General features: G+C 48.5%; 2 protein-coding genes across 3 annotated transcripts in view; both read left to right on the top strand.

The window, feature by feature from the left end:
- Positions 1–11,984, top strand: LOC144607285 (uncharacterized). Of its 2 annotated transcripts, XM_078424013.1 has the most exons (5): positions 1–579; positions 2,258–2,336; positions 4,611–4,722; positions 6,112–6,234; positions 8,439–11,984. In XM_078424013.1, exons 1-4 carry the CDS (start codon positions 148–150, stop codon positions 6,224–6,226), a joined length of 738 nt encoding a protein of 245 aa, XP_078280139.1. In that variant the 5' UTR covers positions 1–147; the 3' UTR covers positions 6,227–6,234; positions 8,439–11,984. The 2 variants fall into 2 exon arrangements, with proteins under 2 accessions (XP_078280139.1, XP_078280138.1); XM_078424012.1 differs by lacking the exon at positions 8,439–11,984 and having other exon boundaries at positions 6,112–6,346.
- The window catches only part of LOC144607218 (uncharacterized), a 23,949-nt gene continuing 10,056 nt past the window's right edge, over positions 9,942–23,834 (top strand). Inside the window, exons 1-3 of the mRNA XM_078423898.1 lie at positions 9,942–10,059; positions 16,447–16,615; positions 21,653–22,214. Of these exons, the coding sequence (XP_078280024.1) occupies positions 9,942–10,059; positions 16,447–16,615; positions 21,653–22,214 (849 nt within the window). The remainder of the gene's footprint in view (positions 10,060–16,446; positions 16,616–21,652; positions 22,215–23,834) is intronic.

A 23,834-nucleotide genomic window follows, 5' to 3' on the forward strand; every position in this document is an offset into this window, starting at 1 on the left:
TATATGTAATGTGTCAGTGGGCGTCAGGGACCATTGTGGGGCTGGGCTGGAACAAGCGAGGAGACGCGGGCGGACACCTCCTGCAAACTACAAGCGGCTCAGCACTTGGTTTGTTTTGTTGAAGGGACGCAGCCGGCGGCCAGAAGAATGCTGAGTGATGTGATCTCTCGCCTGCTCCAGCGACAGTGCTCGCTGACCGCCCTGGTGTGCTTCAGCCTCCTGCTGTTGTTCTATGTCCTTGCTCCGGACGGTCAGCGGCACCTCCAGCAGCCCGGGGCCTGGGAGCTGGTCAAGCTTCGGGGGGAGGCGGCCAAGATGCGGGGAGAGGCGGCCATGTTCCGGGGGGTGGTGATCAAGATGCAGGAGGAGGCGGACAAGCTGCGAGAGGAGCCGGTCAAGCTGCAGGGACAGGCGGCCAAGATGCGGGGGGTGGTGATCAAGATGCAGGAGGAGGCGAACAAGCTGCGGGAAGAGGTGGTCAAGCTGCGGGAGGAGCCGGTCAAGCTGCTGGAAGCGGCGAACAAGCTGCAGGAGGAGGTGGTCAAGCTGCGGGAAGAGCCGGCCAAGATGCGGGAGCAGGTAACGGGGCTGCGAGGAAAAGCCGGCGATAGAGGGCTACACCAGTGGACACTATAGTGAGGGGGCTACATAAGTGGACACTATAGTGAGGAGGGGCTACACTAGTGGACACTGTAGTGAGGGGCTACACTAGTGGACACTGGTGAGGGGGCTACACTAGTGCACACTATAGTGAGGGGCGCTGCACTAGTGGACACTATATTGAGGAGGGGCTACAATAGTGGACACTATAGTGAGGGGGGCTACACTACTGGACACTATAGTGAGGGGAGGCTACACTAGTGGACACTATAGTGAGGGGGGCTACACTAGTGAGGGGGGGCTACACTAGTGCACACTATAGTGAGGGGGGCTACACTAGTGGACACTGTAGTGAGGAGGGGCTACATTATAGTGAGGAGGGGCTACACTATTGGACACTATAGTTAGGGAGGCCTACAGTAGTGGACACTATAGTGAGGGGGGCTACACTAGTGGACACTAGTGAGGTGGGGCTACACTATTGGACACTATAGTTAGGGAGGCCTACAGTAGTGGACACTATAGTGAGGGGGCTATACTGGTGGACACTATAGTGAGGGGGCTACACTAGTGGACACTATAGTGAGGGGGCTACACTAGTGGAGACTATAGTGAGGGGGCTACACTAAGTGGACACTATAGTGAGGGGGCTACACTAGTGGACACTATAGTGAGGGGGCTACACTAGTGGACACTATAGTGAGCGCCACACTAGTGGACACTATAGTGAGGGGGGCCTACACTAGTGGACACTATAGTGAGCGCCACACTAGTGGACACTATAGTGAGGGGCTACACTAGTGAACACTATAGTGAGGGGGCTACACTAGTGGACACTATAGCGGGGGAGCTACACTAGTGGACACTGTAGTGAGGGGGGGGTACACTAGTGGACACTATAGTGAGGGGAGGCTACACTAGTGGACACTGTAGTGAGGGGGGTACACTAGTGGACACTATAGTGAGGGGGGCTACACTAGCGGACACTATAGTGCGGGGGGGCTACACTAGTGGACACTAGTGAGGGGGGTACACTAGTGGACACTATATTGCGGAGGGGCTACACTAGTGTACACTACATTGAGGGGGGGTACATTAGTGGACACTATAACGGGGGGGCTACACTAGTGGACACTACTGTGAGGGTGGTACACTAGTGGACACTACTGTGAGGGGGGTACACTAGTGGACACTATAGTGAGGGAACTACACCGAGTCCGCACCGACCGGCGATCCCCACACACTAGCACTATCACACACTCGGGACAATTTACAATTATACCAAGCCAATTAACCCAAAAAAACCTGTACGTCTTTGGAGTTTAGTTTATTATCGCGTGTGCCGAGGTACAGTGAAAAACTTTTGTTGCGCACTAACCAATCAACGGAAAGACAACACACGATTACAATCGAGCCGTTTACAGTGTACAAAAATACATGATAAGGGTATAACGTTTAGTGCAAGATAAAGCCAGTAAAGTCTTATTATAAGATAGTTTGAGGGTCTCCAATGAGGTAGATGGTAGTTCAGGACCACGCTCTGATGGTTGGTAGGATGGTTCCGTTGCCTGATAACAGCTGGGAAGAAACTGAACTACTTTAGAGAAAGTCACATTTTTTTACATTTCAGTTTTTTTTGTTGTCTCTTTTTAAATAGATAATTGCTCAGAATGAAATGATCAAAAAACAGCAAGATCAGAACTGGGACTTGCAACTACAAATGGACAATTTGCAAGGTCAGCTCAACAACAATTTCATTTGCATAGCACCTTGGAGAATGAATGTTCCTACGTACCAGAGAGAAATATACATGTTGAATAAAATTTGCTGCTGAGCTAGTGAGTCAGAGAAGAGGGTCATAAGTTCATAAGTGATAGGAGCAGAATTAGGCCATCTGTGGTCAGAGGGTGGTGAATCTGTGGAATTCTTTGCCACAGACGGCTGTGGAAGCCAAGTCAGTGGATATTTTTAAGGCAGAGATAGATAACATAACATAACATAACAACACTTTATTGTCACTCGGCACAACACCGAGCGAAATTTCAGTAGTCACACAAAACACAGCAAAAAAGAAAAGAACACAGGACACCCGACCCCAACACAAACATCCATCACAGTGACTCCAAACACCCCCTCACTGTGATGGAGGCAACAAAACTTCCCCTCTCTTCCCCCCGCACCCACGGACAGGCAGCTCGACCCCATCCGAGGCAAACGACACGCACAGCCCCCGCAGGGGGATGGAAGGCCCCCCGGCCGAGCCGCCCCGGGCACCGAAACCTCCTGCGGCCACACCAGGCGATGTTAAGTCCAGCGGCCGAGCCTCACCGGGCACTGAAACGTCCCGCGGCCGAGCCGCGCTGGCGATGTTAAGTCCAGCGGCCAAGCCGCACCGGGCACTGAAACGTCCCGCGGCCGAGCCGCACCGGGCACTGAAACGTCCCGCGGCCGAGCCGCACCGGGCACTGAAACATCCCGCGGCCGCACCGGGCACTGAAACGTCCCGCGGCCGCACCGGGCGATGTTAAGTCCAGCGGCCGAGCCGCACCGGGCACTGAAACGTCCCGCGGCCGAGCCGCACCGGGCACTGAAACGTCCCGCGGCCGCACCGGGCACTGAAACGTCCCGCGGCCAAGCCGCAACGGGCACTGAAACGTCCCGCAGCCGAGCCGCGCCGGGCGATGGAAGATCTCCTCTCTTCCTTCTAAATTCCAGTGTATACAAGCCTAGCCGCTCCAGTCTTTCAACATATGACAGTCCCGCCATTCCGGGAATTAACCTAGTAAACCTACGCTGCACGCCCTCAATAGCAAGAATATCCTTCCTCAAATTTGGAGATCAAAACTGCACACAGTACTCCAGGTGCGGTCTGACTAGGGCCCTGTACAACTGCAGAAGGACCTCTTTGCTCCTATACTCAACTCCTCTTGTTATGAAGGCCAACATTCCATTGGGTTTCTTCACTGCTGTACCTGCATGCTTCCTTTCAGTGACTGATGCACTAGGACACCCAGATCTCGTTGTACGTCCCCTATTCCTATTCGGATAATACTCTGCCTTCCTATTCTTACCACCAAAGTGGATAACCTCACACTTATCCACATTAAACTGCATCTGCCATGCATCCGCCCACTCACACAACCTGTCCAAGTCACCCTGCAACCTCATAGCATCTTCCTCACAATTTACACTACCACCCAGCTTTGTATCATCTGCAAATTTGCTAATGGTACTTTTAATCCATTCATCCAAGTCATTAATGTATATTGTAAATAGCTGCGGTCCCAGCACCGAGCCTTGCGGTACCCCACTAGTTACTGCCTGCCATTCTGAAAGGGACCCATTTATCCCCTCTTTGCATTCTGTCTGTCAACCAATTTTCTATCCATGTCAGTACCCTACCTCCAATACCATGTGCTCTAATTTTGCCCACTAATCTCCTATGTGGGACCTTGTCAAAGGCTTTCTGAAAGTCAAGGTACACCACATCCACCGGCTCTCCCCTGTCAATTTTCCTAGTTACATCCTCAAAGAATTCCAGAAGATTAGTCAAGCATGATTTCTCTTTCGTAAACCCATGCTGATTCGGAACAATCCTGTTATTACTATCCAAATGCTCCGCAATTTCGGCTTTTATAATTGACTCCAGCATCTTCCCCACCACTGATGTCAGACTAACTGGTCTATAATTTCCAGTTTTCTCTCTCCCTCCTTTCTTAAAAAGTGGGACAACATTAGCTACCCTCCAATCCACAGGAACTGATCCTGAATCTATAGAACATTGGAAAATGATCACCAATGCGTCCACAATTTATAGCGCCACCTCCTTAAGTACTCTGGTATGCAGACCATCAGGCCCTGGGTCTGATGGTCTGACCATTATGACCTTAAGTCTACTCCGCCATTCAATCGCGGCTGATCTATCTCTCCCTCTCAATCCCGTTCTCCTGCCTTCTCCCCGTAACCACCTTCTCTCCAAATCCACAATCTTCAAACTCTCCTTTTGACAGGTAACTTTCAGCACTGCCAGGCAGAGAGCGGGAAGCATGGACAACTGGTACAAGAATTAAAGGACAGTTTGGGACACTGTGAACGACAAAACTCAGACCTTCGGCATTCTCCGTGAGTCCCTGTGTCATTTTAAATAGAATTTGACTCTGGGTACCATTGGATACCTTTGGAAAAGAAGAGTAGTCTGCATGAAGCAGGAACAGGGGACTGACTGGCAAAGGGTAGTGTTTAGTTTAGTTTAGTTTAGCGATACAGCAGAGAAGCAGGCCCACCGAGGCCGTGCTGACTGGTGATCGCACTTACACCAGTCCCATCCAACACACAGTCGGGACAATTTACGGAAACCAATTAACTTACAACCCTGCATGTTTTTGGAATGTTGGAGGAGACCAGAGCGCTAGGGCGGCGCGGTAGAGTTGCTGCCTGAGACCCAGGTTCGATCCTGACCATGGGTTCCGTCTGCACGTTGTTTGAAAGTTCTTCCCGGGTGGGGTTTTCTCCGGGCGCTCCGGTTTCCTCACACATCCCAAGGACGTGTAGGTTTGCAGGTTAATGTAAGGTTGTGAATAGTCCCTGATATGTGAGAAAGTGCTGGTGCACGAGGTGAACGCTGGCCGGCATGGACTCGGTGGGCCGAAGGACCTGTTTCCACGTTGTGTCTCTAAACTAAAACCCAAGCAGTCGCAGAGAGAACGTACAAACTCCGTGCAGACAGCACCCGTAGTCAGGATCAAGCCCGGTAAGTGCCGTAAGGCAGCATCCCTACCGCTACGCCACCGTGCCGCCCGTAATGGGTTATGGAGGGAATTGCCCTGTGAGTTTGGATGACTAAAGGCCAGACCAGGTCAGACCGGCACGGTGGCACAGCGGTAGAGTTGTTGCCTTACAGCGAATGCAGCGCCAGAGACCCGGGTTCCATCCCGACTACGGGCGCTGTCTGTACGGAGTTTATACGTCCCCCCCCCGTGGTTTTTCTCCGAGATTTTCGGTTTCCTCCCACACTCCAAAGACGTGCGGGTTTGTAGATTAAATGGCTTGGTAAATGAAAAAATTGTCCCTAGTACAGATATGGGGGTATGGGGAGAAGGCAGGAACGGGGTACTGATTGAGAATGATCAGCCATGATCACATTGAATGGCGGTGCTGGCTCGAAGGGCCGAATGGCCTCCTCCTGCACCTATTGTCTATAGTGTGTGTAGGATAGTGTTTGTGTGCGGGGATCGCTGGTCGGCGTGGACCCGGTGGGCCGAAAGGGCCCGTTTCCACGCTGTATCTCTAAACTAAATTAAAACGAGACTAATATATATATATAGAGTTCTGTTGTTTGCAAATGCCTAATCTGCTTCCATGACTTCTAAAAATAAAACAAAAGGAGATACAGCTCGTGGAGGTGGAATTAAAATTAACAGAGAAAGACCTTTCTCAGTAAGACCTTTCATCAACCTCCATTTTATAATAATTGGAAGTTAATTCAGAATTACCTGCATTTATTTATTCCAGACACGGCTACCAGGATCAATCATCGAAATCGCAGGATAATAACATGCTGTGGTACATTTTGGCTTTTGGTTTGTGCTTGTTCCTGTGTTGTGGCCTAGCCAATTGCTCCAAATGACACGAAGGGTAAGTTGAAGCAGGCATGGGTCAACCTATGCACAGTGGGTGGGAAATAAAGGCAGGGGGTGTGTGAGAGGGTGCAGGGTTCATAAGTCCTCAGACAAGAATTAGGCCATTCGCCCCATCAAGCCTGCTCCGCCATTCAATCATGGAAGCAGTGAGGTGTGGGTGGTGGGAGGTACGGGGAGAGGGGGGGTGAGATGTAGAGATTGTGGGGGGTGGGTGATAGGGTGTGGTAAAGTTAGTGATAGTATGTGTTTGATTGGGGAAGGGCTGTGGGCTAAGGGTTCGGGTGGGAGTGAGAAATGGGGTGGGTGGGGGGAAAGAGCAGTGGGAGAGGGAATCATTGGGACGGCAAATTGTGGACTCAGCCCAGACCATCACACAAACCAACCTCCCTTCCATTGACTCCATCTACACCTTACGCTGCCTCGGCAAGGCCAGCAGCATAATCAAGGACGAGTCTCACCCCGGCCACTCCCTCTTCTCCCCTCTCCCGTGGGGCAAGAGGTACAGAAGTGTGAAAACGCACACCTCGGACTTCCGGTGACGAGGCGAGCATATGGCTGCTTAATCTCGAGCTCCCGATAGCAAGTTAAAACTAACCTCCCTTAATTCACTAATTGCCACATAAATCACAGTGTTCTGTATTGGAATGAGTGGGGGAGCGACAACTAGAAGTCAAAAGAAACTTGACGGATTAGAAAGAAATAAAGAGAATTCTGGGTTGGACATGAAATGAACAGGTATGTGTGAGCGTGGCTCCCGATTTCTGCTCAAAGTCTACCTGTTCATCTTTGTTATATGCTTGAGGTAACCCACTATTTAACATTATGTACGACTCGAGGCATTCTTAGACACCGAAACGGCAAATAAAATGCAACGTCGAGCTAAAACTGGGGGAAAAGATGGCGAAGTCTCAAACAAGAATACTGCAGCCATGGCGGCCCTACCTGGTGGTGGACCTGAACTACCAGAGGATCTCGAAAGGCTTCGTTCAGCACTCCTTGCCGATATGACACAAGCGATTAATTCTGCTCTAAAGAGAGAACCTGAAGATGCTTTGTCGCCGGTGAACACCACTCTGGAGGAAGTTAAGTCCTTCTACGAAACACATGATGAACGTATTCGCGAGGTTGAAGACGGCCTGAATGACCACAGTGACAGACTAGTGAACACCAAAGCCGCCATAGCTACATTAAAGAATGAAAACGCACTTCTGAAAGGGAAGCTAAATGACCTCGAGAATCGGTCGTGATCTAACCTAAGGGTGGTCGGAATTCCTGAAAAATTGGAAGGTTCGGACCCTGTCAAATTAATGACTGATTTATTCACAAAATGCTGGAGTAACTCAGCAGGTCAGGCCGCATCTCGGGAGAGAAGGAATGGGTGACGTTTCGGGTCGAGACCCTTCTTCAGACTGATGAAGGGTCTTGACCCGAAACATCACCCATTCCTTCTCTCCCGAGATGCTGCCTGACCTGCTGAGTTACTCCAGCATTTTGTGAATAAATCGATTTGTACCAGCATCTCCAGTTATTTTCTTATACTAAATTTATGACTGCGTTTTTTGAAGTGCTGGGGTCTGATTTCTTCCCAAGACCTCTCATGCTTTTGCGTGCTCACCGAGTTGGACCTACACCAACGAATGCCTTGAATACCAAGCCATCTAGACCGAGTGTTTCTGGTTCTTTTTCACTACTTTCAGGACAAACATCGCATCATCACCAGACGGAGGCAGGAACTGTCTTTCCGCGGGTATCAGGTGTTTTTTCATGAGGATTTCAGCGTGGAGCTGTGGAGAACGTGCAGCTTTTAGGGAGATAAAATCCCTGCTCTACAAAAAAGGGGTTCGGTTCGGCCTCCTGTATCCTGCCCGGCTCCAGGTCACTCATGAAGGTAAAAAACACTACTTCAATACACCAGAAGCTGCCAAAGAGATTTACTACTCGTGCTGGGGAGATGATGGCCTTGAAGAGCAATGACTTTTTAGGATATTCATGCGGCATTGGCACAGCCTCTTACGGCAGTAAACTGTAAATTTTTGTAATTGTGGAATTCAATTGAGCTGGATTGCCATGCCCCTGAATCTGATCAATGAGTCGAGGACTTTCAACCAGCGAAAACGTAAACGTCTAGAATTGCTCTCTGGGGTACAATTTTTATTCCTTTGTTTTTGTAATACTTTGCTTAATCTGTGTTATCCTTAGCCTCAAAGGCAACGGTAGAACAAACAACCGTACAATTTTGAGGAAGAAGGCCACCTTCAATTGGATTTAAAGTTTTAGCTAGAGAGCGCATCGGAAGTTTTTTTGTTTTGTAATGCCTGCGATCATCCTCAGTTGGGGAGGAAGATCTAGGTTTTGGGGGTTAAATGTGTTTTTTTTGTTATTGTCAGGGGATGAGGGAAATGTTTTGGGTAATGGCAGCTTACTTTTCGAATATCACAAATGCATTAGACCTTTTTTTTAATGTTTTCACATGCAGCCTTTGCATTGTTTTGGATGGCAGGCCCTGTATGTATTATTGAAATATGTATTTTAAATTATGGCTAATGGTAACATTGATGGAGGCCATCCTGTGAGGTTTATATCCTGGAATGTAAAGGGGCTTAATGGTCCTGTTAAAAGAGCTAAAGTTTTTTCTCATTTAAAGCAATTAAAAACAGACAGTTTACACCATCTGAAGTAGTCAGTGACCCTAATGGCCGGTTTATTATAGTTACTGGGTCCTTTTTTCAAAAACCTGTCGTCTTAGTGAATGTTTATGCCTCTAATTGGGATGATGTCTACTTTGCAAATAAGGTTTTGTCATTAATACCTGATCTGAACACGCGTCAGCTAATCTTTTCGGGAGACCTGAACTGTGCTATTGATCCACTGCTTGATAGGTCTAATTCCAAGGGGATATCTTCTGGTATGGCAAAGACCTTCTCACTGTTTACGCAACAAAATGGCTATGTGGACACCTGGAGATTCTTGAACCCAATTGCTAGGCAATTCTCTTTTTTTTTTCATGTTCACCGCTCTTTCTCCAGAATAGATTACTTCTTTATAGACAGTTCCTTTATTCCTATGGTTAAGAAAATTGAATATACTGCCATAGTAATATCAGATCACTCGCCTGTGATACTGGACCTAGATTTTCCTTTAAACATTAGAGAACGACCTCTTTGGAGACTCAACTCCCTTTTGCTTTCCAATGAGAAATTCTGCAGTTTTGTATCGGCTAACATAGACATATTCCTCGAGACTAATAAAACCGAGTCGGTATCATGCTCTTTACTTTGGGAAACTTTAAAAGCTTATTTGAGAGGTCAAATCATATCTTATACCTTATACTCCAATAAAGAACGTAAGAGGGAAATGCAAATCCTGTCACAATCCATCTTGGTTCTGGGCAACCAATACTCTGAGCAACCCACTGCTGAATTATATAAAAGCCGTGCTGATTTACAAGCAAAATTTAATCTTCTATCTAATAACCAATGAGAACAACTGATTCTCAGGACTAGTGGTCTCCATTATGAATATGGTGACAAGGCGAGCCGGCTTATGGCTCACCAGCTGAAGCGTCAAGCCGCGTCACGACTTATTCCTCAGATAAGAGACACACACCAAAATATAATAAGCAATCCAAAAGAAATTAATAATAATTTCACAGCCTTTTATTCTTCTCTTCATACCTCAGAATCCCCCTCAGACGCAACGAATATGGAACGTTTTATAGATGATTTGGAAATACCCACTCTTGAACCAGAAGAGGCAGAAGATCTAGATCAGGCTCTTGGGCAGGAAGAGATTAATAATGCCATTATGGCGATGCAGAGTGGTAAGACCCCGGGCCCTGACGGCTACCCATTAGAATTTTATAAGAAATTTAAGGATAAGCTCACACCAGTTCTTTTAGAAATGTTTCAAGAATCTTTGAAAAATGGTTCCTTACCCCCCACCCATCAACCTAGCCCTACAGATCCGACAGGAATCCCTGCCTTTTCCCTTATCTCAAGATGGTTTTGTATATCTAGGAATACGCATTACCCGCTCTTTGACATCTCTGTTTGAAGCTAATTATACGCCTCAAGTTAGCCAAATGAAGGCTGACTTTGAGAGATGGCGTAGTCGACGCCTTACTATGGCTGGGAGAGTACAGTCGGTGAAGATGACTGTACTTCCCAGATTTCTTTATTTGTTCCAGTGCTTCCTATCTAAGTCATTTTTTAACAGTTAACCAATCTATAACCTTCTTTATATGGGGCAATAAGGTTCCAAGGGTTAATAAGTGTACTCTCCAAAGAGGTCGTGAAGTAGGTGGACTGGGCCTTCCTAGTTTTATTTATTATTATTGGGCATCTAATATCCAAAAGATATTATTCTGGCTCCACCGACCGGATACAGACTGGTGTCTGCTTGAGTCACAGTCTTGTTACTCCTCGTCTCTTCCAGCTTTCGTATATTCCTCCCTGCCATTGAAACCCTCTCGATTCACATCCAAACCTGTCGTACTATCCACCCTCAATTTTTTTAATCAATTTTGCCGTCACTATAAGTTCACATCAGCTTCAGTTCTGGGTCCCGTTCACAGTAACCATTTATTCCCCCACTCTACACTTGATTCAACCTTTCGACAATGGGGTTTGAATGGTCTTAAGTGCATTAAGGATTTATACACTGACAACATATTTGATAGTTTTGATAACCTGTGCAGAAAATATGACCTCCCACGTAATCATTTCTTTAAATATCTTCAGATCCACCACTTTGCCATGAAAAAAACCCTTTTTTTCCTGATCTCCCGTCTGTCACAGTGTTGGATAAACTCACTCTTACCTTTGCAAATAAAGGACTGATCTCTGTATTATATTCTCAATTGATGTCTTTAGGGGATCAAAACCTGAACAAAATTAAAAATTAGGTGGGAGGATGACCTTGGTATGGATTTGTCTGAGGAATGCTGGACAGAAGCACTGAAAAGAGTCCATTCCTCGTCATCATGTGCAAGATTGGGGCTCATACAATTCTAAGTTTTACACAGGGCTCATTTAAGCAAAGCCAGGCTTGCTGACATATATCCGGGGACAGATGCTGGCTGTGATAGGTGCTCATTCTCTCCAGCCAATCTAGCTCACGCATTCTGGTCATGCCCCAAACTTGGTGACTACTGGACAGTGGTTTTTAAAACCATCAGTGAAGTCCTTGGGGTGACAGTGAGGCTTTGCCCACTTGTAGCTGTATTCAGCGTAACAGATGGAACTTTGGGTTTAAATGCAAACCAGTCTGACATCATTGCATTCACATCACTTTTGGCCCGTAGGAGAATTTTGCTGGTCTGGAAATCTACAACTCCTCCATCTGCTGCCGCTTGGCTAGAGGATGTAATGTTCTTTCTAAAACTAGAAAAGATCAAATTTACACTGAGGGGGGCTGTGAAATTTTTAAATTCAAAATGGGAACCTTTTCTGTCATACTTTGAGAATCTAAAAGAACTACCCACTGACTGAGGGCACTTGATTGTAGTTGGGGATCTGCCTTTAATTATGTTTTACTTTTATTTATTTACTTATTTTTGTTTACACAATTGCCGATTACCTCACAGGATGGCTGATGCATAATGAATGAGTGTATCCTGAACCATCTGACATGCTGTAGATATGTATGGGCCTGCGCCTTGGAAGAATGTAGAGGTTTTGCTGTCAAATTGTGCATTTGTATTTGTGATATGATGTATTGTGAACACATCAGCTGCAAAGGGGTGTCCAGGGAGGGTGGGTGAGGGTTATTTTTGGTGTTATATATAAAAAACAAAATGGAGGGGAATGTAATGCATTACGTCATTCGTATTGTATCTTTCTGCAATAAAAATAAATATTTAAAAATAAATAAAACGCACACCTCCAGATTCAGGGACAGTTTCTTCCCAGCTGTTATCAGGCAACTGAATCATCCTACCACAACCAGAAACACTGATTACACTGCGAGAGGCAGAGCGAACGGCGGGGTTTGCTTACTAAATTGGCGGCCGTTCGACTCCTTGGCGTACTATACTTCAGTATAGGTGATTTAGACGGAGTGGTCCATCTTGTTCCTCCAGAATCTTTGGGAGTGACTCAGCGGGTCAGGCAGCATCTCCGGAGAAAAGGAATAGGTGATGTTTCGGGTCAAGACCCTTCTTCAGACAGAGAGAGATGCTCCCTGACCCACTGAGTTACTCCGACATTTGGCGTCTACCTTCCATGTAGACCAGCATCTGCAGCTCCTTCTCACACGTTCAATTAACATTTCTGCTGTTTCCACGCTAAGTTCCTGGTCCATGCCCTCAGCGGCTATGGATTTAATGTGTGTGTATGTGTGTTTTTAAAATTCTGATTCAATTTATAATAAAATATATCACGATTTTTTTTAAAAACCACAGGTCTCAAATCAGATTTTCTTGCTTCCACTTTATTAGAAGTCCTGTTATTCCCAACCCCCGCCTGGATATTGTTATTTAATTTAACGGATATGAATGTCACGGTGGTGCAGCGGTAGAGTTGCTGCCTCACAGCGCCAGAGACCCAGGTTCGAACCCGACTACAGGTGCTGTCTGCATGGAGTTTGTACGTTCTCCCCGTGACTGCGTGGGTTTTCTCCGGGCGCTCAGTTTTCCTCCCACACTTCAAAGACGTGCAGGTGTGTGTAGGTTAATTGGCTTTGGTAAAATTGTAAATTGTCCCTAGTGTGTGTAGGATAGTGATTGTTTACGGGGTGACCGCTGGTCGGTGTGGACTCGGTGGGACGGTGTTTCTGCGCGGTATTTCTAAACCTGAAGCCAGCAGGCAGAGCTTTGTATCGATGACGTTTCGGGTCAGGACCCTTGTTCAAACTTACCGATCCACATTGAGTCAGTCTGAAGTTGGGTCCCGACCCGAAACGTCGCCCACTCCTTCTCTCCGGAGACGCTGCCTGACCCGCTGAGTTAGTTACTCCAGCACTTTGTATCTACCTTCCGAATCAGTCCGAAGTTGGGTCCCGACCCGAAACGTCACCCGTCCCACGTTGAATCCTTCATGTGAAGCTGGCGGCAGACTATCCTGACAACAGGCCACTCGCGGAAACAACAGACAATAGGTGCAGGAGGAAGCCATTCGGCCCTTCGAGCCAGCACCGCCATTCAATGTGATCATGGCTGATCATTCTCAATCAGTACCCTGTTCCTGCCTTCTCCCCATACCCCCTGACTCCGCTATCCTTAAGAGCTCTATCTAGCTCTCTATTGAATGCATTCAGAGAATCGGCCTCCACTGCCTTCTGAGGCAGAGAATTCCACAGATTCACAACTCTCTGACTGAAAAAGCTTTTCCTCATCTCAGTTCTAAATGGCCTACCCCTTATTCTTAAACTGTGGCCCCTGGTTCTGGACTCCCCCAACATTGGGAACATGTTTCTTGCCTCTAACGTGTCCAACCCCTTAATAATATTATATGTTTGGGCGGCACGGTAGCGCAGCGGTAGAGTTGCTGCTTTACAGCGAATGCAGCGCCGGAGACTCAGGTTCGATCCTGACTACGGGTGCTGCACTGTAAGGAGTTTGTACGTTCTCCCCGTGACCTGCGTGGGTTTTCTCCGAGATCTTCGGTTTCCTCCCACACTCCAAAGACGTACAGGTATGTAGGTTAATTGGCTGGGTAAATGTAAAAATTGTCCCTAGTGGGTGTAGGATAGTGTTAATGTACGGGGATCGCTGGGCGGCACGGACTTGGAGGGCCGAAAAGGCCTGTTTCCGGCTGTATATATATGATATGATATGATAAGATCCCGGGGAGAGGTGAAGCCGCCGAATCTGGAGTCTGGGGACCAGAGGGGAAGGCGGTGGGGTTGGTGGGCGATGGACGCTGGACAAGGGGATGGTTGGAAGGACTGGAGGTCTGACCTTTCGCACCCTGAAGCTCGGCTGCAGCCTTCCTCCCCCCCCCCCCCCCCCCACCACCCTTTTTTTAAATCATACAAATACCTTTATTCAGAAAGCAAAAACAAGCATACAAAGTAACACGATCAAAACTGCCCATTTTGGGCATTTGTTCTCCATCTCTCTACATCACCGTCTATATCCCTTATTCCCCTTTACTCTGACTCTCAGTCTGAAGAAGGGTCCCGGTTCAAAATGTCACCCATTCCTTGTCTCCCCCAGAGATGCCGCCCAGCCCACTGACTTACTCCAGCATTTTGTGTCTATCATTGCAATTGACCTTCCCCAGATTGCCTTACCTTTATGTCTTTCTCTGTGGTAATAAACGGAGGAGAATTATTCATTGAGGAGTAATTACCCTTTATTAAGAATAAGCGGTAGGCCATTTAGAACGGAGATGAGGAAAAACATTTTCAGTCAGAGAGTTGTGAATCTGTGGAATTCTCTGCCTCAGAAGGCGGTGGAGGCCAATTCTCTGAATGTATTCAAGAGAGAGCTAGATAGAGCTCAAAGGGCCGAATGGCCTACTCCTGCACCTATTGTCTATTGGTAATACAGTATAATCTCGTAACGAGAAGCCACAGCTCTAGAGGTTACACCATCCCTAGCCGGCCTGGCCTGGGGTACTCTGTTGCCGGCCCTGATTTGTCCTGGGTTTTTTCTTGCTTCCAGTTCCCCCCCTCTCACTCTCTCCCACCATCATCTGAAGAAGGGTCCCGACCTGAAACGTCACCTATCCATTTTCCCCCGAGATGCTGCCTGTCCCGCTGGGTTACTCCGGCACTTTGTGTCTGTATTTAGTATTTACAATCTTTAGTTGTTTCCAAATATAAACTTCTCTCCCCTCAATGCATTGCTTCAAAGTGACGACGCTGAACAAGGGTTTAGATTTAGATTTAATAATAATAATAATAATACATTTAATTTATATAGCGCTTTTCTGGAAACTCAAAGACGCTTTACAGAGCAAATAAAACATAAAAACAAATAAACAAACAAAAGATTTATCCAGACGGAGAAGCGGCGAACAAACAGCGCCAGCGTCCTCTCACGTCAGGGTCCGGCGTAAATGGTGACAATAAACAGTAAATGGTTGACAGTAAACAATAAAGAACACAAGGCACACAATTACAGTTTAACACAGACAACAATCACAGTGATTCCTCCAAGCACACCCTCACTGTGATGGAAGGCAAAGAAAAGTCTTATCTCCTCCTCATTCTTCTCCCGCGGTCAGGCAGTCAAACTGCTGCCTCGAGGCGATCGAGGCTCCCGACTTTTGAAGCCCCCGCCGGGCGATGGAAGGTCCCAGGGCCGAGCCGAGCAGGCCGATGAGGGTCCTAAGCCCCCACCGGGCGATGGAAGGTCCCAGGGCCGAGCCGAGCAGGCCGATGAGGGTCCTAAGCCCCCACCGGGCGATGGAAGGCCCCAGGGCCAAGCCGAGCAGGCCGATGAAGGTCATAAGTCCCCACCGGGCGATGGAAAGTGCCGTAGCCGAGCCACGCAGGGCGATGAAGGTCCTGCGAGCGGATCGATCGAACCTCGCGATTCGGGGCGGTCGAAGCTGCTACGGCTGGAGCTCCCGAAAGCCGGTCGCCAGCCAGGGACCTGCGAGCTCCCGATGTTGTGGTCCACAGAGCCTGCGGTAAGTCCAGGTACGATGGTGAGTCCAGGCCCTGCGACCGGAGCCTTCAAGGTCGCTCACAGCTGGAGGTCCCAACTCCACGGTATTAGGCCGTAGCGCGAACGGAGATGCCACATGGAAAATGGTCGCATCTCGTTGAGGAGATTTAGAAAATTTAGATTTAGAGATACAGCACGGAAACAGGCCCTTCGGCCAGCGATCCCCGCACACTAACACTATCCTACACCCACTACACCCATTCCTTCTCTCCCGAGATGCTGCCTGACCTGCTGAGTTACTCCAACATTTTGTGAATAAATACCTTCGATTTGTACCAGCATCTGTAGTTATTTTCTTATATCTTAACCTACAAACCTGCACGTCTTTGGAGTGTGGGAGGAAACCGAAGATCTCGGAGAAAACCCACGCAGGTCACGGGGAGAACGTACAAACTCCGTACAGACAACGTCCGTAGTCGGGATCGAACCCGGGTCTCCGGCGCTGCATTCACTGTAAGGCGGCAACTCTACCGCTGCGCCGCCGTTTTTACCTCACAACTCCGCTTTCATTTCACCGTGATCTTAGCCTTGTGAGACGTGCTGAGGGTTCACTGAGATGGTGTGAAGTCTTCTCCATCTGGAACCTCTTAGACCAGGGGTGTCAAACTACTGGCCCGCCGGCCGGCCGGACGCGGCCCGCGAAGGATTCCTATCCGGGCCCGCGAGATGATTTGGGGGGAAAAAACAGCTGCGTTGTTAATCGTCGTGTGGAGGGCGGGCGGGCGGGCGGCATGTCGGGGGTTGTAGTTCCTGAGCACGCGTGAGTGGTAGCCGTGAGGAAGTTTGCGGACTACAGTTCCCGGCGGCCAGTGCGACGGGAGGGCTGGAGGGTGCGCGCGCAGTGCTATCTCGGCTCGGCGCCAAAAGCTGCGAGTCGGCGGCCGCGCCAAGCTGCAGTTCCCCACAGGGAGTGTTTGAGTAGATGGAGGATCAACTGACAGGTTAAGTCCAATGGAACACTGCACACTGATAGAAACACAGCTTGGCACCAACAATATTCTTAAAGCTTTTCTTTTGATTTCTGTTTGTCCAAAGCAGATATAAATACTTCCTATATTGGTGTACATTTCATGCTACCTGGTGTAATGATTCTTCCACTAAAACTGTTGTCATAACAAAGCAAGATTTAGAACCAGGAGCTGGCCACTCAGACCCCCCCTAGCTACTATTCAAAAACAGCATGGGTCAGCTTTTATCTCAGCACCCCTTTCCTGAACTAACCCCATAACTCTTGATTCCATCTATATACTAAAACTCTCGTTTGTTTGTTCCTGAACTACAGCCAAAACGGTACACTATAGCGCAACAATTTTAGGCCCACCTTACTCACCGTCGTCCCTTTGGTGCTAATGGAAGAAGTTTCATTGAAATCGGTGTTATATCTTTAAAGTTATTCACATTTTAAAGTTTAAATCTATCTCTGAGGGAGGGAGGGGGGATAAGGAGGGTTGAGTGTGGGGGGGGTGGGGAGGAGAGCAGGGAGGGGGGAGAGGGGAGGGGGAAAGAGAGGGTGCTACACCAATGCAGGAGAGGTTTGGGCTCAATGGGTCCACTTGGTCTAGTTAACATCTAAAACCGACCAGTTGATCTCTGCCTTAAATATAAACTGTGCTGGGGGAGCTCATTCACTGTTTGTTTTGTCAGGTCTACATTTGTGTCTGCTAATGTTCGATTTCAAATGATTTATTAATGGAAAGGGTGTTGCTCCCGAAACAACCTGAGCCAAAATAGCATTGTTTTTTCTCTCACTCTCATCACAACTTTCTTGTAGCCTACAACTGTAAGTTAATACCCATCATAAAAGTAATGTTTGCGAGGCACTCTTCTTCATATGAAACGAAATTCGTAAAGTGAAACACTTTGTAGTTATAGCAGAGACTGAGGCATATGAGAGCAGGTTGAAAAAACCAAGGCAACGAAAGCTGTGGGAGCACGCACGCGTGCGTTTGAGTGTGCACAACTGATCAGCCCTGCATGAAGTCGCATTTTGCCCATTCCGGCCCATGACCTAAATGAGTTTGACACCTCTGTCTCAGCCAATAGACAATGGGTGCAGGAGTAGGCCAATCGGCCCTTCGAGCCAGCACCGCTATTCACCGTGATGATGGCTGATCATGCACAATCAGTACCCCGTTCCTGGCTTCTCACCATACCCCCTGACTCCGCTATCATTATCTTCGTTGGATCTCTACTGTTGTACTGGGTACAGTCACCTACTATCTGTGGCACAGCGGTAGAGTTGCTATCTTACACCACCAGGGACCCAGGTTCGATCCTGACTACGGGTGCCTTCTTCAGAATGAAGAAGGGTCTCGACCCGAAACGTCAGCATTCGTTACTCCAGCATTTTGTTTCTATCTTCAGGATTGTAGGTTAATTGGCTTCAGTAAAATTGTAAATTGTCCCTCGTGTGTAGGATAGTGTTCGTGCAGTGTAGTGCAGGATCGCTGGTCGGCACGGACTCGGTGTAACGCGTGCACATAAAATGATGTCATTCCCCGCACTTCCTGAATAATTGGTCCACAGGGCAGTGTCCCACTGTATAATTTATTGGATATTTGAGACAAACAGATTTTACAACCAAAGACATGCAGGTTAATTGTCGTCTGTAAAATTGCCCCTAGTGTGCAAGTACACGGACCCTGGTTTACAATGCGTTCACAAATTAGAGATGATTGAAATCTTCAAATTCCTGGGAGTATATATCACCAGCAACCTATCCTAAACAAGCCACATCCAAGCAGACTATACGTCTCTGGGGTGGCACGGTGGTGCAGCGGTAGAGTTGCTGCCTCACAGCGCCAGAGACCCGGGTTCGATCCTGACTACTATTGCTGTCTGTACGGAGTTTGCACGTTCTCCCCGTGACCTGCGTGGGGTTTCTCCGGGTTCTCTGATTTCTTCCCACATTCCAAAGACTTGCAGGTTAATTGGCTTTGGTATAATTGTAAACAGTCCCCAGTGTGTGTAGGATAGTGCTAGTGTGCGGGGATCGCTGGTCGGTGCGGACTCGGTGGGCTGAAGGGAACAAACCTTGGCGAGTTGACTGAGATGGGTGGTGGCGGTGGTGGGCAGAGCGAGAGAGTGGAGCACGAGGTCCATGACTGGCCCAGCGACTCACCGCCACCTGGTAACCGTTTCACTTACAGCTCCCTGTAACACACGCACGCTGACACACACGCACGTGGCCGCTAGCGGGGCGCGGGGCGATGACGTCACCTTTCGTTCCTTATTTGGGAGTGAGGAAGGTGGCGCCCCTAGTGGCAGTTCTCAGACACCTCCTCATACCCACCCCTTGACCATGACTCCACAGAGATGTAGCATCAGCCTATCATCTCACAGACTGTTTCCAATCTCGTCAGCTGTGCCCAACTCCCCACCAGAGCCCCCACCCTTAGCGTTCCCCAGCCCCACTTCTACCTCCTACAGGACCACCCTGGTCCAGCCCCACAGAACCCATCTCCACACACCATCTCCATCATTCCATCCTATACACAATTGTTCAATTCCTTCTGACCTACATGTGAATCTGTGGAAATCTCTGCCACAGAAGGCAGTGGAGGCCAATTCACTGGATGTTTTCAAGAGACAGTTAAATTTCTCTCTTCGGGCTAAAGGAATCAAGGGATATGGGGAAAAGCAGGAACGGGATACTGATTTTGGGATGATCAGCCATGATCATATTGAATTGCGGTGCTGGCTCGAAGGGTCGAATGGCCTACTCCTGCACATATTTTCAATGTCTCTATATTTCTATATCTGAGGCACCTCAAACACCCTTCATCCTTTCAGTTTCCAGCCATCGCCCGCCCCTCCCGTTCGTTCATCTTTTCCAAAGGCGTCCAGTCCCTTCACGCCTTCACCCTCCACCAGGAAGGTCTCACGGCCCTCTGGTTCTACCGGAGGCCCAGATTCGCTGTCTGTGCAGAGTTTGCACGTTTTCCCCGTGATTGAATGGCGGAGTAGACTTGAGGGGCCGAATGGCCTAATTCTACTCCTATAGATGCAGAAAACAAGGCCAACATGCCATTAGCTTTCTTCACTGCCTGCTGTACCTGCAGCCTTGCGGCACTCCACTTGCCACTGCCTGCCATTCTGAAAAGGACCTGTATATTCCTACTCTTTGCTTCCTGTCTGCCAACCAATTCTCTATCCATGTCAATACCCTACCCCCAATACCATGTGCTCTAATTTTAGTCACCAATCTCCCGTGCGGGACCTTATCAAAGGGTTTCTGAAAGTCTAGATACAGTACATCCACTGGCTCTCCTTCATCCATTTTACTTGTCACATCCTCAAAAAATTCCAGAAGATTAGTCAAGCAGGATTTCCCTTTCAAAATTCCATGCTGACTTGGACCAATCCTTTTACTGTTATCCAAATGCACCGTTATTATCTCTTTAATAATTGACTCCAGCATCTTCCCCACCACCGATGTCAGGCTAACTGGTCTGTAATTCCCTGTTTTCTCTCTTGCTCCTTTCTTGAAAAGAGGGATAACATTCGGTAGCGCAGCGGTAGAGTTGCTGCTTTACAGCGAATGCAGCGCCGGAGACTCAGGTTCGATCCTGACTACGGGTGCTGCACTGTAAGGAGTTTGTACGTTCTCCCCGTGACCTGCGTGGGTTTACTCCGAGATCTTCGGTTTCCTCCCACACTCCAAAGACGTACAGGTATGTAGGTTAATTGGCTGGGTAAATGTAAAAATTGTCCCTAGTGGGTGTAGGATAGTGTTAATGTATGGGGATTGCTGGGCGGCACCGACTTGGAGGGCCGAAAAGGCCTGTTTCCGGCTGTATGTATATGATATGATGATAAGATTAGCTACCCTCCAATCCACAGGAACTGATCCTGAATCTATTGAACATTAGAAAATGATCACCAATGCATCCACGATTTCCAGAGCCACCTCCTTGAGCACCCTGGGATGCAGACCATCAGGCCTTGGGGATTTATCAGCCGTCAGTCCCATCAGTCTACCCAATACTATTTCTCGCCGAATGCAAATTTCTTTCAGTTCCTCTGTCTCCCTAGATCCTTTGTGCTCTAGTACATCTGGGAGATTGTTTGTGACTTCCTTAGTGAAGACAGATCCGAAGTACCTGTTCAACTCTTCTGTCATTTCCTTGTTACCCATAATAATTTCATCCAACTGTTGGATGCACAGTATCCCTTTATCGAATCGCCTTTATGGTTTATGGACATCATGTGAAAAATAAGATGAAGAGAGAAATGGAGCGTTGCTTTAAATCAAAGTTGCTTCTGATCCATGAAAGGAACTTTGAAATCTATTATCTTAAATTTAAGTTAAATTTGTGCAGAGTGTGTGTTTGAGCAATACAAGGGAAACTGCACAAAAGATTAGGCTGGGGGGGAAGGGTGGGGGGAAATGGGCAGAAACAGTAAGAAAAAATAAAATCAGAGAGATTAAGCGGTGAAAAAAAAATAAAAAAATAAAAATATGTCAGTTGATAGATGAGATATTTTCTGCATTTTAATGGTATCATCACACACACTGTTCCCCTACAACACTGATTACACTGCGAACGGCGGGTTTTGTTGACTAAATTGGCGGACTACACAACAGTCTAGGCGATTTCAAACGGAGTGGTCCAACTTGCTCCTCCAGTATTTTGCTCCCCAGCCAGTATCTCAGTGTTGATTGGACCTGCAGACAGATTTCAAGTCAACCTCTTCTGGCTCTATGTTTTACTTTCAGTTTCATTTCCGACTCTGAAGAGTTTTGATTCCCGTTGTACTGCATCTGCAGCTCCTTGCGATATATGTAATGTGTCAGTGGGCGTCAGGGACCATTGTGGGGCTGGGCTGGAACAAGCGAGGAGACGCGGGCGGACACCTCCTGTAAACTACAAGCGGCTCAGCACTTGGTTTGTTTTGTTGAAGAGACGCAGCCGGCGGCCAGAAGAATGCTGAGTGATGTGATCTCTCGCCTGCTCCAGCGACAGTGCTCGCTGACCGCCCTGGTGTGCTTCAGCCTCCTGCTGTTGTTCTATGTCCTTGCTCCGGACGGTCAGCGGCACCTCCAGCAGCCCGGGGCCTGGGAGCTGGTCAAGCTTCGGGGGGAGGCGGCCAAGATGCGGGGAGAGGCGGCCATGTTCCGGGGGGTGGTGATCAAGATGCAGGAGGAGGCGGACAAGCTGCGAGAGGAGCCGGTCAAGCTGCAGGGACAGGCGGCCAAGATGCGGGGGGTGGTGATCAAGATGCAGGAGGAGGCGAACAAGCTGCGGGAAGAGGTGGTCAAGCTGCGGGAAGAGCCGGTCAAGCTGCTGGAAGCGGCGAACAAGCTGCAGGAGGAGGTGGTCAAGCTGCGGGAAGAGCCGGCCAAGATGCGGGAGCAGGTAACGGGGCTGCGAGGAAAAGCCGGCGATGGAGGGCTACACTAGTGGACACTATAGTGAGGGGGCTACATAAGTGGACACTATAGTGAGGAGGGGCTACACTAGTGGACACTGTAGTGAGGGGCTACACTAGTGGACACTCTAGTGAGCGCCACACTAGTGGACACTATAGTGAGGGGGGGCTACACTAGTGGACACTATAGTGAGGGGGGCTACACGAGTGGACACTATAGTGAGGGGGGCTACACTAGTGGACACTGGTGAGGGGGCTACACTAGTGCACACTATAGTGAGGGGCGCTGCACTAGTGGACACTATATTGAGGAGGGGCTACAATAGTGGACACTATAGTGAGGGGGGCTACACTACTGGACACTATAGTGAGGGGAGGCTACACTAGTGGACACTATAGTGAGGGGGGGCTACACTAGTGAGGGGGGGCTACACTAGTGCACACTATAGTGAGGGGGGCTACAGTAGTGGACACTGTAGTGAGGAGGGGCTACATTATAGTGAGGAGGGGCTACACTATTGGACACTATAGTTAGGGAGGCCTACAGTAGTGGACACTATAGTGAGGGGGGCTACACTAGTGGACACTAGTGAGGTGGGGCTACACTATTGGACACTATAGTTAGGGAGGCCTACAGTAGTGGACACTATAGTGAGGGGGCTATACTGGTGGACACTATAGTGAGGGGGCTACACTAGTGGACACTATAGTGAGGGGGCTACACTAGTGGAGACTATAGTGAGGGGGCTACACTAGTGGACACTATAGTGAGGGGGCTACACTAGTGGACACTATAGTGAGGGGGCTACACTAGTGGACACTATAGTGAGCGCCACACTAGTGGACACTATAGTGAGGGGGGCCTACACTAGTGGACACTATAGTGAGCGCCACACTAGTGGACACTATAGTGAGGGGCTACACTAGTGAACACTATAGTGAGGGGGCTACACTAGTGGACACTATAGCGGGGGAGCTACACTAATGGACACTGTAGTGAGGGGGGGTACACTAGTGGACACTATAGTGAGGGGAGGCTGCACTAGTGGACACTGTAGTGAGGGGGGTACACTAGTGGACACTATAGTGAGGGGGGCTACACTAGCGGACACTATAGTGCGGGGGGGCTACACTAGTGGACACTAGTGAGGGGGGTACACTAGTGGACACTATATTGCGGAGGGGCTACACTAGTGTACACTACATTGAGGGGGGTACATTAGTGGACACTATAACGGGGGGGCTACACTAGTGGACACTACTGTGAGGGTGGTACACTAGTGGACACTACTGTGAGGGGGGTACACTAGTGGACACTATAGTGAGGGAACTACACCGAGTCCGCACTGACCGGCGATCCCCACACACTAGCACTATCACACACTCGGGACAATTTACAATTATACCAAGCCAATTAACCCAAAAAAACCTGTACGTCTTTGGAGTTTAGTTTATTATCGCGTGTGCCGAGGTACAGTGAAAAACTTTTGTTGCGCACTAACCAATCAACGGAAAGACAACACACGATTACAATCGAGCCGTTTACAGTGTACAAAAATACATGATAAGGGTATAACGTTTAGTGCAAGATAAAGCCAGTAAAGTCT

This window comes from Rhinoraja longicauda, chromosome 28, assembly GCF_053455715.1.
Source record: "Rhinoraja longicauda isolate Sanriku21f chromosome 28, sRhiLon1.1, whole genome shotgun sequence".
In the NCBI taxonomy this organism is placed as follows: Eukaryota; Metazoa; Chordata; class Chondrichthyes; order Rajiformes; family Arhynchobatidae; genus Rhinoraja; species Rhinoraja longicauda.

Bases quoted from the DNA above. Each gene is read 5' to 3' on its own strand.
- LOC144607285 (XM_078424013.1), top strand. From the start codon at position 148: ATGCTGAGTGATGTGATCTCTCGCCTGCTCCAGCGACAGTGCTCGCTG. The intron at 580-2,257 runs GTAACGGGGCTG...CTTTTTAAATAG, and splicing joins CGGCCAAGATGCGGGAGCAG to ATAATTGCTCAGAATGAAAT. The intron at 4,723-6,111 runs GTGAGTCCCTGT...TATTTATTCCAG, and splicing joins TCAGACCTTCGGCATTCTCC to ACACGGCTACCAGGATCAAT.